Source organism: Mirounga leonina, unplaced genomic scaffold (genome assembly GCF_011800145.1).
Source record: "Mirounga leonina isolate KUSES-001 unplaced genomic scaffold, KU_Mleo_1.0 Mir_204, whole genome shotgun sequence".
NCBI lineage: Eukaryota > Metazoa > Chordata > Mammalia > Carnivora > Phocidae > Mirounga > Mirounga leonina.
In genome coordinates, this window is record NW_023270513.1 from 18,280,882 (window position 1) to 18,299,024 (window position 18,143).

Here is an 18,143-nt window from a genome sequence, read left to right on the forward strand (position 1 = left end):
GAATGAGGAGGAAATAGTAAATTTAAGTCATATTTTAATAAATTACTTGGGTTAGACTTCACTATTCAGCTTCCTACTCTCTTACTTTCTCTGCCTTCCCCTCTTACATAATTCATAGTTGTTGCCCTTTGCATAGATATTGCTTAAAATGAACAGATAAAATAATAAGACAAAGAAAAATTCCAAGGGAAGAATAGCTTGCTCTTCATAGAAATTTAACCATTTCATTTTCACATAGGTTTTAATTCTCTTTTACACGTATATACTCATTAAAAAAAACTGCCTTCTACTTTAGCCTCATCTTAAAATCTCAGGTCAGTAATTCATATCTATCTTATTAAATGAAAATTTTATTTTATTTATCATCCAAAAGAGAACAACTGCACCTCCCATTGGGAACTATATGTGCTCTAGTGCATAGAATGTATTCTTATATTAGCCAGATGAAATTTTATGTTACCCCAGGTTTATACACGTTCTAAAGCTAAGTAATGAGAACACTTATTTAATAGGAGTCATATTTACTCTTAGTTTTTATTTTTCTCTATTTTATTTTGTGGATCTGTGACTTTGATATTAAAGATGTGATAAACTATAAAGCTGAGAAAGCTTAGGAATAATACATCCATGCTATTTTCAGGACTAAAGAACTGTCTTTTTATGAAATGGAACATTTTTCAGTTTAATGGATCTTTGTTTTTTTTCTCATAAATAGAACCCAGGATGACTTCTCCTACTAAAGAAGGAAGTGATGCCACTGAAAATGATCTCAAAAATTTAGAAAATGAAGTTCCACATGAATGTAGTACAGATATCAAGGCTTCATTTGCTGATTCTAATATTATCACTCATGTGGAAAGCAACCCAGTGAACAGGGAGCTAGACATACTGACCTCCCAGGGGCATGTTGTTTGTCAAGCAGTAGAGGACAATGAGTTTGAAGTTGAGAAGACCCAAAAAGATCTTCAACAAGAGCATTTAAAAGAAGAATCCCTTCTAATTCAGATCCTTATTCCTAGAAAATGGATCTTTCTCATGTCAGGGCTAGAGATAATTACCTATCTGAGTATCTCACTAGAAAAAGCAATAACAACAATCCTTTAACTAACAGAACAAGATTCCACTCGGGGAAAGTGGGGGTGAAAACAAGTGATTTCTATAATAGCACCATAAATTACAAAATTCCTCTCCAACTCTCAATTTTGTGGAGAATCCCATTCATTAACAATCATGAAGTAGAGAATGATTCTCTGCCTGCTGTGTGGGAGACATTTCTCTCAGGCTGCAGGTTGTCAAAATACCGTGTGGGTAAAGCTAAAATATACAGCATTTCTTCCTTGTCCAAATGTCTTAACCCATGGGGAGAGAGCCATAATATTTGGAAGACCTTTAAGGGTATACTACTACCATCCCCTCATTGAAAGAATGACATCAGGAAAATTTTACAAATCAACCTGTGCTAAAGGGAAAGATGGCTTCCATATTTTTGTGAGGCCTGTGTTCTATATCCCATAGTCCCAAATTCAAAACACACTTAATAGAAAAGCTTTTGAGGATCATTTGAGATCTCACCATAGCATGAGGGTTGTGATCATAAGCACCGATGATGGTTGGAAATATTTATGTCCCATTTGTGGGAGTAGTTTCAACAATTTTGTTGAATTTAGACAACATTCCTGCAGGTTTCATGGGAATTAAGTCCAATTGGGATGAATTCATTTTAAAATTTAACTTTTAAATATTCATAACTTGACTACCAAATTGAAAAAAAATCATGAATATAATTTTTAGTAGTGTTAGATGGAGTTGCAGAATGGATAGATCAGAAAGATAATAGGATATATCAGAAAGAAACATCTTTGAGAAAGAGGAACAACTCATAAGAAAACCTCCGTTACACTGTGCTATTACAAACAGATCATTAAAATATCAAGGCCCTGATCTGTATTGAGTCAGCAATTGAAAAAAGACAATGCTTGTACTTTTTTTCACTTTTTTAACATCCATCTCTGTAGATAAGAATATTGTTACTATGATCAGATTCCAAGTTCACAGGATCCTGACAATGATAACAAACATATATTGGCAGGCTACACAAAGTCCTACCAGCAGTTTCTAGAGACTTTGCTCAATTTAATATCTGAAATGTTTTTCATAATTGAATAAAAATCATTTTAAAGACATTGCAAGTTGCATTGTATGCTTACAACTAGATAAAAATTCCTGTGCCTAAAAAAAAGTTTCAACTATTATAAATATGCTATGTTTAAATTCAAAATAAAAATTAAACTCATGAAAAGGAAGTAATATAAGTAAAATAATTTGAGATAGAACTGAACAAATATTAAAATGGTAGCATACAACTGTAATTATTGTTTTCTCAGAGAGCTTCTTCACCATTGCCTACTATCACCACCCAAATTTAACATTCACCTTATATGTACATGGACAAATGCCCACACATATTTAAGGAGTTTACTATTTTGCTATTTGCAGCTCAAACTTCTCTACCTCTTATTTCCTTTGATCTGTATAGTCATAAGGATTAAATATAGACACCATAACTAGAGCTCTAATCCAACTTATAGTTATTGTTCACCCATTATGTGTGACTATGCTAGGAGCTTTGCATGTATTAATCTTCACAATAATTTTACATGTGTGAATTTTTATGGTAAAATTAAATGCATAGAAAGAGTTTCTTTTTTTTCTTTTTTATTTTTTTAAAGATTTTATTTATTTCTTTGACAGAGAGAAACACAGCGAGAGAGGGAACACCAGCAGGGGGAGTGGGAGAGGGAGAAGCAGGCTTCCTGCCAAGCAGGAAGCCCGATGCGGGGCTCAATCCCAGGACCCCGGGATCACAACCTGAACTGAAGGCAGATGCTTAACGACTGAGCCACCCAGGTGCCCCAATAGAAAGAGTTTCTAGGAAATTAAATTACTTTCCTATTTAGTAAGTGCATATTGTTATTATTCTATAATAAGATAATATAGCTGGAATTTAATTTACTTAGAGGCTTGTTGTATATTACATCTTATTTAATAAGCATATATGTATGAAATAATATATAGAATTTATTTAATCCATAGATATACTATATTACAGAAATTCTAAACTCTCATAAAGCAGAGGGTATTTAGCCTATATCTAAGACTCATCAAATATTTTCATCTGCAGGTAAATTTGCTACTTCCAGTTACAGTTACTCAATGTCAGCAATGAATTAATGTGGACAATTAAACTAATTAAGAAAATTCAGGCAACTAAATCAAATATTTCTCCATTTTTAAAATAACATTTTATTTATTTTTTATCTCATTTAAGTAAATGAGATACAAAATATAGTTTTACAAAGATATAAGCCATCAGGGGACGCCTGGGTGGCTCAGTTGGTTAAATACCTGCCTTCGGCTCAGGTCATGATCCCACTGAGCCCAGTGTTGGACTCCCCACTAAGTGGAGAGCCTGCTTTTCTCTCTGCCTGCCCCTCTCCCTGCTTATGCTCTGACAAATATATAAAGTCTTTTTTAAAAAAAGATATAAACCATCAGGTAGATATCAATAAAAATAAAATAGAAAAAAAATTTCTTTTTTCTGAGAGTAAAGTAAAAATAGCAGTTGGATTAAAAATAATTTTAGTCAGAAAAGCAGCTTTTATCACTGTCATTGTTCTAATCTATAGAATTCACATTTTAGCTGGTAAACCTCCATAAATTTTGAAAATATGATTTAAGTGCAGAACAGAGTAGTTAAATTGGATATTACTCATATTTTGTCATAAATACAAAGGTATCTATTGAGCTAAAATTTTAGAAATGACAAATGAAAATCAAATTAAGTTAGAGTAGTAAAATCAGAAGAATGTAAAAAATCCTAGATACATCCTTTTCTAACAGACACTTGAAAGATATTCTCAATTTCTGTAGAGAGGGAAGGCAAACTTTTACCTAGAAAAAGATAAAGGAAATCAGTTTAATGTTTATAAAGATTGAGTTTTCTATTTTTAAAACGTATAAACTCATTCAATATCTCACAGGTGTACTTGACTTTCCTCAAAGATACAAGGCCAAACATGCATTTTGTTCCTTTATGATTGCAGAGTTATTCTTAGAAAATGTATTGTAAACCCTAAGGGGTTACTGTGGAAGCAGCTGAAACATCAGCAGCATTCCTGTTCTCAGGTTATTGAAAGCTATAGCCTGGTACAAACATGATCCCATCATCTCCTGGGGCAGGGTATAGATTTAGGAGCTATGAAAGAAAGTAACCCTCAACTCCCCTTCCTGCCTCCAGTGACTGCTAGCACAAACATCCTGTTCCCCCCTTATCCCATGACTGCCTCCCTGCATGCCCACTCTCAGGGGAAGGTGCAGGCCTGCTTTCCGCCTTCAAGATAATTGCCATCTCTTTGTATTCCTTCCCCATGCTTTGATACATCTGTCCTTGCTTTTCTGATAAAAAAAACAAAATAAAAGCTATGTGCAGGATTCAGCTGCTGCTACTCTCCCTTGCAGAGGCAGCCCTGCACAGCCACTCAGATTGGTGTCTGAGAACTTTATTTCAGTGTGTGACAACAACGATTATATTAGTAATTTTTGAATTCCTTTACAAAACATTTTATTTTAAAATATACATATAGGATAATACCTTTACTTTATATATACAAAGTAACTAGCATCTATAATAATAGATTACATTAACATCACCAAGACCAGCAAATTATATAGTCAACACAGAGTAGAATACAATTTTAGAATAAATAAGCTTATAGAACTCTGAAGATAACAGCCTTTTATTATTTGAAAGTTCTTAAACTTTTTAAAGATTATATTCTCATATTGTATTTCAAAAGTATGTCTTAAAACAAAGTTTTCTATTTGCCCCATATTATTTATCTTTTATCAATGTGTTGGATATTTTCTTGTAAGTTATGTTTTAGACATATTAAATATAACAATCCTAGGACTTTGAAAGAATCAAAGTGAATCAAATGTATGGTAATAATTTTAATTTATGCAAGACATTTTAAAAGTTAAATTGAAAGCATGAAAAATATTCTAAAGAATCTTCTAAAATTATAACAAAAGTGAATTCTCAAATAATATTTTATTTTATTCACCTTTCAATGGGCATATTTAGTGTGTAATACCACTTTTTTTGCCCTAGAATCTGAGATGACTCACACAGTAGAAACAAATAGGCTGAAAGTATAGGTTTTCCAGATGTCTGATTTTGGATTTGTTCTTGCATCATAGTTTGGAGATGAAAGCCCCCAAACTGTAGATTTATACACTAAGAATCCAGCACTGAAGTCATTCATATTTAATAACACTGATTTCAATGTTAAGCAGACTTTTATTATTCAATTTTCATGTATGCAATAAATCATATATTAAAATAAAATGTGGACAGCAGTTATTTGTTCAATTGTCAATTTGAAATAAAAATCTCTCATTTTATTCATTAAATCATTATATTAAAATCAGCTTACAAATTTGATAAAGTTTGACTATTATGATGCTAACTCTTCTTAAACAATTTTATAAACAGAAAACTTGGGTAATAATTATCTATAATTTATTGCATCTAGTAACCAGCTAAGAAAAATAAGGTATTTATTGTACAATAAAATAATAGTTAGAATTATCTATATATTTGATAAAGAATAATTAACTCTTTGGTTCTTACTATATTCTGGTTATCTGGGCTGAACAAATAGGGCTTTTTGGCTCATGGTTTAAGTGTGTAAATCACAAACTTTTCTGGGTTCACTTAGCTTATGGTAGCTAATGGGTGTTTTTTTAATTATTATTATTATTATTATTATTATTATTATTATTTGTTTGTTTAGAGAACATAGGCTCTATGTCTATGTCTTGTGAAGAGGCATTTATGGCTTTTCTTCATAATTTTTCACACATAGGTATATAGCGAACAACGTTGGAAGTTAGAAATAGCATCTCCCTCCAGAGCAGAGGATAGATTAGATTTCTTTCCTATCCAGGGTGATAAACATAATGTCTCCCTCAAAATCAAAGGATGGATAAATTTGCAAGCAATCCTCCTTTGAGTTTGGGAGTTTCCTAATTTGAAGTTTCTCACTTATGACATAAACTCACTGTGTGCACAATATCTATCTGTGCTACCTGGTATCACCCCTGTGTGACTTGGGAGACAAGGGGATACAGTGCAAATATAAAGCCTATTCTGCCTGCTCTGATATAACTAATAGTGCTTTGTCTCTGACCCAGGATTCTTGTGTCTTTTGTCAGTATCAATGAAAATGTGGTTGGCTAACCTTATAGCTTTGAAGCAGGATAAAATAAACAGTTCTTGATATATGACAGAAAACTGGGTGAATAAAGTCCTTGCTAACCAAATTTTGCTATTTTTTAACTAAGTGACAACTTTTATTTATTCAGTAGAATCAAAGTACAACTTTGTTGAAAGCTTAACATTAACTGGAATAAACTGTTTGTATGAGTGTGTGAATAAACACAGCTTAATGAAAGAAGCATTGGGATAATTTAGGAATTTACCATTCTAATCTTCACCAGAAACTACTTCTATGAATGAAATAAGTTATATATCTGTTACTACTTCTAAATCTATGCTTATAGAATATAAATATGACAGCCCTCACTAAATTAAATATTAGAAAACATTATTTTTATCTGGATAGTCTGACGACTATACACAAACTTTCTTAGTAATTTCTAGAGGTATCTGGCAGTCAGAATAAGAACAATAACAAAAACAGAGCAAGGAAGAGATTTGTATTATTTAATAAGAAACCTAATTAATAGAGGCACCTGGGTGGCTCAGTCATTAAGTGTCTGTCTTCAGCTCAGGTCATGATCCCAGGGTCCTGGAATTGAGCCCCATATCAGGCTCCCTGCTGGGCAGGAAGCTTGCTTCTCCTAATCCCACTCCCCCTGCTTGTGTTCCCTCTCTCGCTGTCTCTCTCTGTCAAATAAGTGAATAAAATCTTTAAAAAAGGAAGCCTAATTAATAGAGTAGAGAAAATCAGAGTTTCAAAATTAATACCAAAGTTTGAAATATTATGCTAATATCTTTCATACTGCATGGTATTTTTGTCTTTACTAAGTATTGGGAAGTATATCCTTCTAGACAGTTATTCAGAATGTTTTATTGTAACCAATATTCATTTCTCAATAAAGGTGTTATAATTTAAAATATCATTGCATCAATAGCGTAAAGTGCATGCAATGTATATAAATGTGAAACTATAGTTGTACTGCTAACAGTATTTCAAAATTCTTTTTCTTAAAAGGTAATTATATCAGGGCACCTGGCTGGCTCAGTTGGTAGAACATGTGACTCTTGATCTCAGGGTCATGTATTCAAACTCCACATCAGGTGTAGAGATTACTTAAAAATAAAATCTTGGGAAAAAAGGTAATTATATCACCATACAACATGGAGTAAGAACAGCAAATACATACTTTCAATGTATTCTCTAGGAGAGACTCCAAGATGGTGGAGGAATAGGAGACCTTAGTTTCCTCTGGTCCCAGGAACTCAGCTAGATAGCTATCAAATCATCCTGAACACCTGCAAGCTCAACCAGAGATCTAAGAAAATAATAGCTGCAACTCTACAAATAGAAAAGCGACCACTTTCTGCAAGGTAGGAAGTGCAGAGAAATGAAACCAAGGCGCTATATGGAAAGATAAACCATATGGGGAGGGAGCCTCCATAAGCCAGCTACCAGAAAGTGATATAGCAGCAGAGCACAAAATCAGAACTTTTAGAAGTCTGCTTCTGTGAGGAGCATCCCTACCTGGAAGGTGCTCAGGTGGTGAAGTGGGGTAGAATCCTAGGTGGGATTTGTATTTAATTATATATATACACATTTTTTTTCTCTTTACAATTTTGCATTGCGATTTCTTCTAACAGACTAAAATACACCTAGAATTTAGTGTATGGCTCTGTTTTCTTCACTTGTTTGATCATAATCTCTTTTTTCTTTTTCTTCTGTTTTGTTTTGTTTTGTTAGTCTTTTTTACTATTCATTTTCACATTTACATTCTATCATTTCAACAAATTTAATTTTATTTTTGCATATATATATATGCAAAATATAATATATATATATATATATAAGTTTTTTATTTCTCTACAATTTTGAGATGTAGTTTCTTCTAACAAACTGACCAATATAATCCCTATGTCTTTTGATTGGAGCATTTTTCGATTTACATTTAAGGAAATTATTGATAGATATATATTTATTGCCATTCCATTATTTGTTTTGTCATTGTTTCTGCAGATTTTCTCTGATCCTTTCTTGGCTTTGTCATTTTTGGTCTCTCCTTGGACTCAAAGAATTCCCTTTAATACTTTTGTAAGGCTGGTTTAGTAATGACAAACTCCTTTAGTCTGTGTTTGTCTGGCACACCATCTCTCCTTCTATTCTGAATAATGGTCTTGCTGTATAGAGCATTCTTGGCTGCAGTTTTTTTCTCATTCAGCTCTTTAAATATATCATGCCACTCCACTCTGGCTTCTCCGGTTTCTGTTGAGAAATCTCATGCTAGCCTTATTGGTCTTCCCTTGTATATAAAGGACTTCTTTGTCTTGCTGCTTTTAATATTTCTTCTGTAACACTATGTTTTGCAGATTTAATTAAAGTGTGTCTTGTGATCACCTCCTATTTTTGATTTTGATGGGAATTCACTGTGCTTCCTGGATCTTGATGTTTGTTTCCTTCCCCAGATTAGGGAAGTTTTCAGCTATTATTTCTTGAAATAAATTTTTGCCCCTTTTTTTCTCTCTTCTTTTTCTGGGACTCCTATAATACAAATTTTACTATATTTGATTGAATCCTTGAGGTCACTAAGGGTATTCTCATATTGCATAATTCTTCTTTCTTCTGTTCAACTTCATTGTTTTCCACTTCTTTGTCTTCTAAGTCATTAATTCATTCCTCTGCATCTTCCTGTCTGTTGTTTATTGCATTAAGCTGGTTTCTAATCTTGTTTATTACACTCTTCATCTTTGATTAATTTATTGATTCCTTTTTAAATCTCTATTTTTGTGTTAAGGGTCTCCCTGATGTATTCTATTTTCTTCTCAAGTCCAGTGTGTGGAGTTATTCTTGGAAAATATATTGTAAGCCCTATGGAGTGATTGTGGAAGCAACTGAAATGTCAGCAGTGTTCCTGTTCTTGGGCTATTGAATGCAATGGCCTGGTAGGAGCAGGATCCCATGATCTCCTGGGTTAGTCTTAGAAAGTATATTGTAAGCCCTAAGGAGTGACTGTGGAAGCAACTGAAACATCAGCAGCATTCTTGTTAGGTTATTGAATGCAATGGCCCAATAGGAGCAGGATCCCATGATCCCCAGGGGCAGGGCATAAGTTAAGAGCTATGAAAGAATGTAACCCTCAGTACCCCCTTTCTGCACTTGGTGATTGCTAGCACAAACATCCCACTTCTCCTTTATCCCATGACTGACTCACTGTGTGCCCATGCAAAGGTGAGAGTGCAAGCTTGCTTTATGGCTTCAAGCATCCCTTTGTACTCCTTTCCCATGCTTTGAGGCATCTGTCCTTGCTTTTCTGATAAAAAATAAATAAAATAAAATAAAATAAAAAATAAAAGCTATGTGCGGGATTCAGCTGCTGCTGCTCTCCATTGCAGAGGCAGCCCTGCATGGCTGCTCAGATTGGTGTCTGAGAACGTTATTTAAGTGCACAATGATACAGTGAATATCTTTTTGACTGTTGCTTTAAATTCTGCATCAGGCTTCTTACCTATATCTGTTTTGCTTAGATCTCTGATTGTGGGCTTATATCGTTTGTTCTTTTTTTTAAAGATTTTTTTTTTTGTTGTTATTTATTGGTCAAAGAGAGAGAGAGCACAAGCAGGGGAAGTACTAGCAGAGGGAGAAGCATGCTCCCCGCTGAGCAAGGAGCTCAATGAGGAACTCAATCCCAGGACCTTGGGATCATGACCTGTGCTGAAGGCAGATGCTTAACGGACTGAGGAACCCAGGCATCCCTTCTTTCATTAAAAATAAATTCCCCCATCTTGGAATTTGTCTAAGCCTCTGCCTTCTTCTGTTAGAAATTCCAGTTATGTTTCTTGCCCCTGAAAGTAATGTCCTCAGGAAGAGGTCATGTAATATCCAGGGCCTAGCACTTCAGTGAGTGTCTCTGTTGTATGCTGCATGTGCTCTGCTATTGTGTTTTTATTCCTCCATCCTTCAGGCCAGTCTTCTGCAGAGGCTCTCCTTGCCTGTCATGGGAAGTTTTTGGTCCATGGCCTCCATGTGGTGAGTTTTAACTAAGTGTGCCCTTGTTTTCTTCTGAAATGAGACCTGATATTACTTCCACAAGAACTGAGGCCCTGCAGAATTCTCTGATTGGGACATGTGGTGTGGGCGGGAGTTTGTGCTCATATTCTGGGGAAGGGACTCACCTTTCTAGTTTAAGGGCATGCTTGAATGACAAGGGTAGTCGCTACAGAGCACATTGGGGTGGGGCTTGTTGTAAGCAAGTTAGGCAGCCAGTGTAGGTGCTGTACTGCTTCCTGCAAGTGGCTCAGTGTTTATGCTGAGGTGTGGGGTAGCAAAATGGCCCCAGTCAGCTCCTTTGTTCCCAGAAAGGCATCTCTGTGAACACTGCCTCCCAGCATAGAGTTCTGCTAGCAGAGTGAATAATCTCCCCCTCTGTGCCTCAGGTGTTCTTCAGATCACTGTTTCCATGTTGTCTGTCCCCTGGGTTTTTTGCCTGCCTTCTCTGCAGGAGCAAAGCAGTGCCCTCAGGGCTCTATCACAGCCAAGCCTGCTGACCATTAAAACTCCAGGTTTTAGATACCTTGTGTTAGCAGAACAATTCCCTAATCTGGGTAAGGAAATAAACATCCAGATCCAGGAAGCACAGAGAACTCCCATCAAAAAAAAAAAAAAATAGCAGGCCAACACCAAGATAAAATGTAATTAAATTTGAAAAATATAGACACAAAAAAAGAAAATTAAAAGCAACAAGACAAAGAAGTCCTTAACATACAGAGGAAGTGTCATAAGGCTAGCTGCAGCTATCTCAACAGAAACTTGGGAAGTCAGACGGCAGTGGCATGATATACTCAAAGTGCTGAATGGGAAAAATCTGGAGCCAAGGATAATCTATACAGACAGGCTATCATTCAGAATAGAAGGAGAGATAAAAAGTTTCACAGACAAACCCAAACTAAAGGTGTTCGTGACCACCAAACCAGCCCTGCAAGAAATATTAAAGGGGACTCTTTGAAAGCAAAGGAGAGACCAAAAGGAACAAAGACAAGAAAGGATCAGATGAAATCTCCAGAAACAATGACAAAACAAGTAATGAAATGGCAATAAATACATGTCTATCAATAATTCCCTTAAATGTAGATGGACTAACTATTCCAATCAAAAGACATAGGGTGACAGAATGCATTAAAAAAGACCCATACACATGCTACCTACAAGGGACTCATTTTAGACTAAACACACCTGTGGATAGAAAGTGAGAAGATGGAGAATTGTTTTTCATTTAAATTGATGACAAAAGAAAGCCGGAATGGCAATACTTATATCAGGCAAACTAGACTTAATTAAAAAAAAAAAAAAGACAACAGTAAGAAATAAAGAAGAGCACTGTATCATAATAAATGGGACAATCTATCAAAAAGATACAGTAATTATAAATATTTACAAACCTACTATGTGAGTACCCAAATATGTAAAACAGTTAATAACAAACATGAAGTACCTAAATGATAAAATACAGTAATGGTAGGAGACCTTAACTCTCCACTTACATCAATGGTCACATCATCTAAATAGAAAGTAAACCAGGAAACAATGGTTTTGAATGACACACTGGAGCAGAGGGACTTTACAGATATATTCAGAGCTTTCCATCCTAAAACAGCAGAATTCACATTTTTTTCAAGTGCTATTGGACATTATCCAGAATAGATTACATAATAGGTCACAAATCAGGCCTCAACAAATACAAAAAGATTGAAGTCATACTATACATCTTTTCTGAATCCAACTTTATGAAACTAGAACTCGACCACAGCAATAAATTGGAAAGACCACAAATACATAGAGATTAAACAACGTATTGTGACTCAAATGAATGGACCAACCAGGAAATCAAAGGAAAAAAATTTAAAAAAACACACGAAAACAAATGGAAATGAAAACAAAATGGTCCTAAAACTTGGCGATGCAGCAAAGAAAAAAAAAAAAAAATACATAAGAGGAAGTATATAACAATATAGGCCTACTTTAAGAAGCAAGAAAAACTCAAACAAAATATCTAACTTTACACCTACAGGAACTAAGGAAGAAACAACAAATAAAACTGAGAAACAGCATAAGGAAGGAAATAATAAAGATGAGAGCAGAAATAAATGATATAGAAACTAAAAACAAACAAACAACAAACAAACAAACAAAAACAATAGAACAGATCAATGAGACCAGGAGCTGGTTCTTTGAAAAAAATTAGTAAGTTTTATAAACCTCTATCAAGACTTATCAAAAATAAAAGAGAAAGGACTTAAGTAAATAAAATCACAAATGAGAGAGGAAAATTAAAACTAACACCACAGAAGTATTTACAATTGTAAGACAATATTATGAAAAACTATATGTCAACAAATGGGACAGCCTAGGAGAAAGAGATAAACTCCTAGAAACATATGAAGTAGCAAATGGAAACAGGAAGACATAGAAAACTTGATCAGACCAATAATCAGCAAAGAAATTCAGTCAGTAACCAAAAAACTCCCAACAAACAAAAGTCCAGGGATAGATGGCTTCACAGGCAAACATTTAAAGCAAACATTTAAAGAAAAGTTAATACCTATTCTTCTTAAATGATTCCAAAAAGTAGAAAAGGAAGGAAAACTTCCAAATTCATTCTATGATGCCAGCATTATTCTGATACCAAACCAGATAAACACTCCTATAAAAAAGAGAACTACAGGCCAATATCCCTGATGAACATGGATCCAAAAATTCCCAATAAAAATACCAGGAAACCAAATCCAAGAATGCATTAAAGGAATCATTCACCATAATCAAGTGGGTTTTATTCCTGTGATGCAAGATTGGTTTAATATTCACAAATCAATCAAATGTGATACACCACTTTCATAAAGGAAAAGATAAGAATCATAATTATTGCAATAGATGCAGAAACAGACTTCATCAATGTACAACATTCATTCATGATAAAAACTATCAACAAAGTAGGTTTAGGGTGAACATACTTCAACATAATGAAAGCCATATATAAAACACCCAAAGCTAATATAATCCTCAGTGAGGACAAACTGAGAGTTTCTCCTCTGCAGTCAGGAACAATACAGGGATGTGCATTCTCAACACTCTTATTTAACATAGTACTGGAAGTCCTAGCCACAGAAATCAGATAACAAAATGAAATAAAAGACATCCGAATCAGCTAGGAAGAAGCAAAACTTTCACTATTTGCAGATGACATGATATTCAATATAGAAAATCCAAAAGACTCCATGACAAGATTTCTAGAACTGATAAATGGACTCAGTAAAGTTGCAGGATATAATATCAATGTACAGAAATCTGTTGTATTTCTATATACCAATAAGGAAGTAGCAGAAATATAAATTAAGGAAACAATCCTATTTATAATTGCACTAAATACAATAAGATACCTAGAAATAAACCTATCCAAAGAAGTGAAAGACCTTTACTCTGAAAACTATTAAAACACTAATGAAAGAAATTGAAGATGACACAAAGAAATGGAAAGATAGCCCATGCTCACGGATTGGAAGAACAAATGCTGTTAAAATGTTTATACTAACCAAAACAATTTACACATTTCACGCAATCCTTATCAAAATACCAACAGCATTTTTCACAGAACTAGAACAAACAATATTAAAATTAATATGGAACCTCAAAAGACCATGCATGAATAGCCAAAGCATTCTTGAAAAAGAAAAGCAAAGCTGGAGGCATCACAATCCCAGACTTCAATTTATATTACAAAGTGTAGTGATCAAAATGGTATGGTACTGGCAGATTAATAGACACATAGATTAATGGAACAGACTAGAAAACTCAGAAATGAACCCACAACTATATGGTCAATTAACCTTCGACTAAGCAGGAAAGAATATCCAATTGGAAAAATTCCCTTTAACAAATGGTGCTTTTTTTTTTTTTTTAACATATAATGTATTATTTGTTTGGTACTGAACGGAGCCCTGGGTGTTATATGCAAAAATGAATCATAGACCACTACATCAAAAACTAATGATGTAATGTATGGTGGTTAGCATAACATAATAAAATAAAATAAAATAATTTAAAAAATGGTGCTGTGAAAACTGGACAACATTATGCCAAAGAATGAAATTTGACCAGTTTCTTACACCAACCAGAAAAATAAATTCAAAATGGATTAAAGACATAAATTTGCAACATAAAGCCATTAAAACTCTAGAGGAGAACACAGGGAGGAACCTCTTGAATATCAGCCATACCAACTTCTTTGTAGATATATCTCCTGAGGCAAGGGAAACAAAAGCAAAAGTAAACTATTGGGACTTCGTCAAAATAAAAAGCTTCTGGGGCGCCTGGGTGGCTCAATAGTTTAAATGTCTGACTCTTGATTTTTGCTCAGGTCATGATCTCAGGGTCGTGAGATTGAGCCCCACATTTGGCTCTGTGTTGGGCATGGAGCCTGCTTGGGATTCTCTCTGTCCCTCTGCCCTTCCCTCCTGTTCACTCTCTCTCTCTGTCTCTCTCTCAAAAAATAAAAAATAAAAAATAAAAAATAAATCTGCACAGCAAAGGATACAATAAACAAAACTAAAAAGAAACCTACAGAATGGGAGAAGATATTTGCAAATGACATATCTGCTAAAGCATTAATATCTAAAAATATAAGGAACTTATCAAACTCAACACTCCAAAAATGAATACTCTATTTACAAAATCGGTAAAGCCATGAATAGACATTTTTGCAAAGAAGCTATATAGATGGTCAACAGACACATGAAAAGATATTCAATGTTATTCATCATCAGGGAAATACAAATCAATACTACATTGAGATATCAACTCACACCTGTCAGAATGTCTAAAAGCAACAATTCAAGAAACAGCAGATGTTAGTGAGGATGAGAAAGGTGAGCCCTCATGCACTGTTGGTGGGAATGCAAATTGGTGCAGCCACTCCAAAAATCAGTATGTAGGTTCCTCAAAAACTTAAAGATATAAGTACCCTCTAATTCAGCAAATGCACTACTAGGTATTAACCCAAAACATACAAAAATACTAATTGAAAATGATATATGTAATCTGATGTTAATAGCAGCATTATCTACAATAGGAACATTATGGAAACAATCTAATTTTCCATTAACTGATGAATGGATAAAGAAGTGGCATATGTATACAATGGACTATTATTCAGCCTTAAAAAGGAACAAAATCTTGCCATTTGAAACAACGTGGATGAAGCTAGAGTGTATTATGCTAAGGAAAATAAGTCAGTGAGAGAAAGTACCATATGATTTCACTTATATGTGGAATTTAAGAAACAAAACAAATGATCAAAGGGGCAAAAAAAGAGAAAGAGAGGCAAACCAAGAAACAGACTCAACTATAGAGAGCACAGTGATGGTTACCAGAAGAGAGGCATGTGGAAGAATGGGATAAATAGGTAATGTGGATTAAGGAGTTCACTTGTGATGAACATTGTGTATTGTACAGAAGAGTTGAATCACTAATTTTACACCTGAAACCAACTGGAATTTAAATAAAATCTTTTAAAAAAATCCTGCCACATACCAAACTAAATAAAACAAAACAAAACAAAAAAAGAACTTACATATAAAATTTCTTAGTCTTGGCACATTCAATGAAGTAATTATTTGATAAATTTTCCTATTTCTGTCTTGGCTATTGATTCATTCATGTTTTCTATCTTTTCTTTGGTAAAATTTTATCATTAATCTTTTCTATAAATTTCTTCCATTTCCTCAAATTTTTCTAATCAATTCACCAATTGGTGTGGGTTTTATTTTCACATAATATGTGAATATCCAGTGTTTGTGGTAATATAACTTTTGTCATTGCTGATTTTAAAAAATATATACATTTTAAAATTCTGGCATCTGTTTTGTAATTTGAAATTCTATACCTTAGTAAACAATCTTGAATTAACTAGATCATAAAAGTTGTATAGTAGGAAAGTTGTCTCTGATGTTTTAAGTCCAAATAACAGTGCCCTAATGTTATATATATATATGATGTTAATAATTTTTTTCATAATGTCCGAAGTCATCACCAAGGTTGTTAAAGTATAAGACATTTATGACACAGTTCAAAGATCCTTTACACAATATTATACTATCTGATTATCTTTCTGTTTGAATATATATTCCAGAACAACTATGCAAGGGAAGTTTTAAATGCACTGTAATCAATCAATCAATCAATCAATGCATTGTAATCTCCAGAAAGAAACCTTTTCTCTCTGTCATGCATTTTAACATACTACAAAAATTGCATTTTAATATATGTAATATACATTATGATTTAAGCAATATTTTAATGATTAAGGCTTTTTATAGTTCTAAAAAATTAAATTGTTTTCTAGGAAATGTAATATTATTTATCTTTCCTTCAGATTTTAATTAAAAAAAAACAAGAACAGAGGTGATTTCATGTATTTCAGTAATCAGTGACCCCAAATCATTTCACAGTTGTTATAAATTAAGATTACCAATATGATGGTAAGTTAACATCACATGGATTCCAAAGAATATCTGTCTACCTTTGAGAGTCATTTTGCAAATGTATTCACATCATCTAATTACATAAGTGGAAGAGTCATCAGTTTCTACTGAATTTCCCTTTAGTCTTTCTTTCTTTTTTTTTTTTTTTAAAGATTTTATTTATTTATTTGAGACAGAGAGAATGAGAGAGACAGAGAGCACATGAGAGGGGGAGGGTCAGAGGGAGAAGTAGGCTCCCTGCCGAGCAGGGAGCCCCATGCAGGACTCGATCCCGGGACTCCAGGATCATGACCTGAGCCGAAGGCAGTCGCTTAACCAACTGAGCCACCCAGGAGCCCCTAGTCTTTCTGCTATTGTTTTTAGACAAATGAGAATTCTTACTGAAATACATTAATCAGATTGTATTATTTTCCAATAACTATAAATATATTTCCTTTCTGTTGAGAAAACAGTAGATGATTTGAGGCCTTAAGACACACAGGAAAACAAATTTAGTCCTTATTCATATGAAGATTAATTTTAAGAAATTGTTATTTGGTATATATGTGTATTTGTCTTTGTGTGTGTGTATTTATCTATTTTTAGATAAATATATGCTGTAGGAATGAGACCTGTGCTGCCATGTTGCCACAAAATTTATCGAACTTGTGTGTGTGTGTGTGTGTGTGTTCCACCTTCTTCAAGAACTGACATTAGAAAGTGTTTGCTATATTGTTCTGATGATCATTTAAAACACATTATTTAGTATATTAAGATACCTGATCTCAATGACCAATGTGGTTTTGTTGCATTAAAAATGTTTTGTTTTGTTTTTTGTTCCTATGTCATCTAGACACACCCTGAATCTGTAAACTTAACTTCCCAAATGTGCCAAATATAACCTAAAGCAGTGGATCTACAGGGGACCACAATATATCAGCTGTGAACCCACAAGGGAGTCAGATTTGCTCTTTTGTTCTAAATCATAGAAATGCTATAACTGACAATATAATTTTAAAGTACTACTAAATTTATGGTAACTGTTACACATTTTTTTTAAAGATTTTTTTAAATTCATTTATTTGACAGAGAGAGAGACTGCAAGAGAGGGAACACAAGCAGGGGGAGTGGGAGAGGGAGAAGCAGACTTCCCACTGAGCAGGGAGCCCGATGCGGGGCTCAATCCCAGGACCCCAGGATCATGACCTGAGCTGAAGGCAGACACTTAATGGTTGAGCCACCCAGGCGCCCCTGTTACAAAATCTTTTTATTTCCTTAGATAACAACCTTGAAAACACATTATTTTTTTTGCTCTCTATCTTTCTCATTCACCTAAGTATACCTGAAGATCAAGAAT

At 34.0% G+C, this 18,143-nt stretch overlaps 1 protein-coding gene across 1 annotated transcript; it reads left to right on the forward strand.

Moving 5' to 3' along the window:
* Positions 1 to 723: 723 nt before the first annotated feature.
* On the forward strand, positions 724 to 1,698 carry CPXCR1 (CPX chromosome region candidate 1). The gene is given in 3 exon segments (XM_035028668.1): positions 724 to 1,037; positions 1,085 to 1,240; positions 1,242 to 1,698. Coding segments are annotated over 3 exon segments (927 nt in total).
* The last annotated feature ends 16,445 nt before the right edge of the window (positions 1,699 to 18,143 follow it).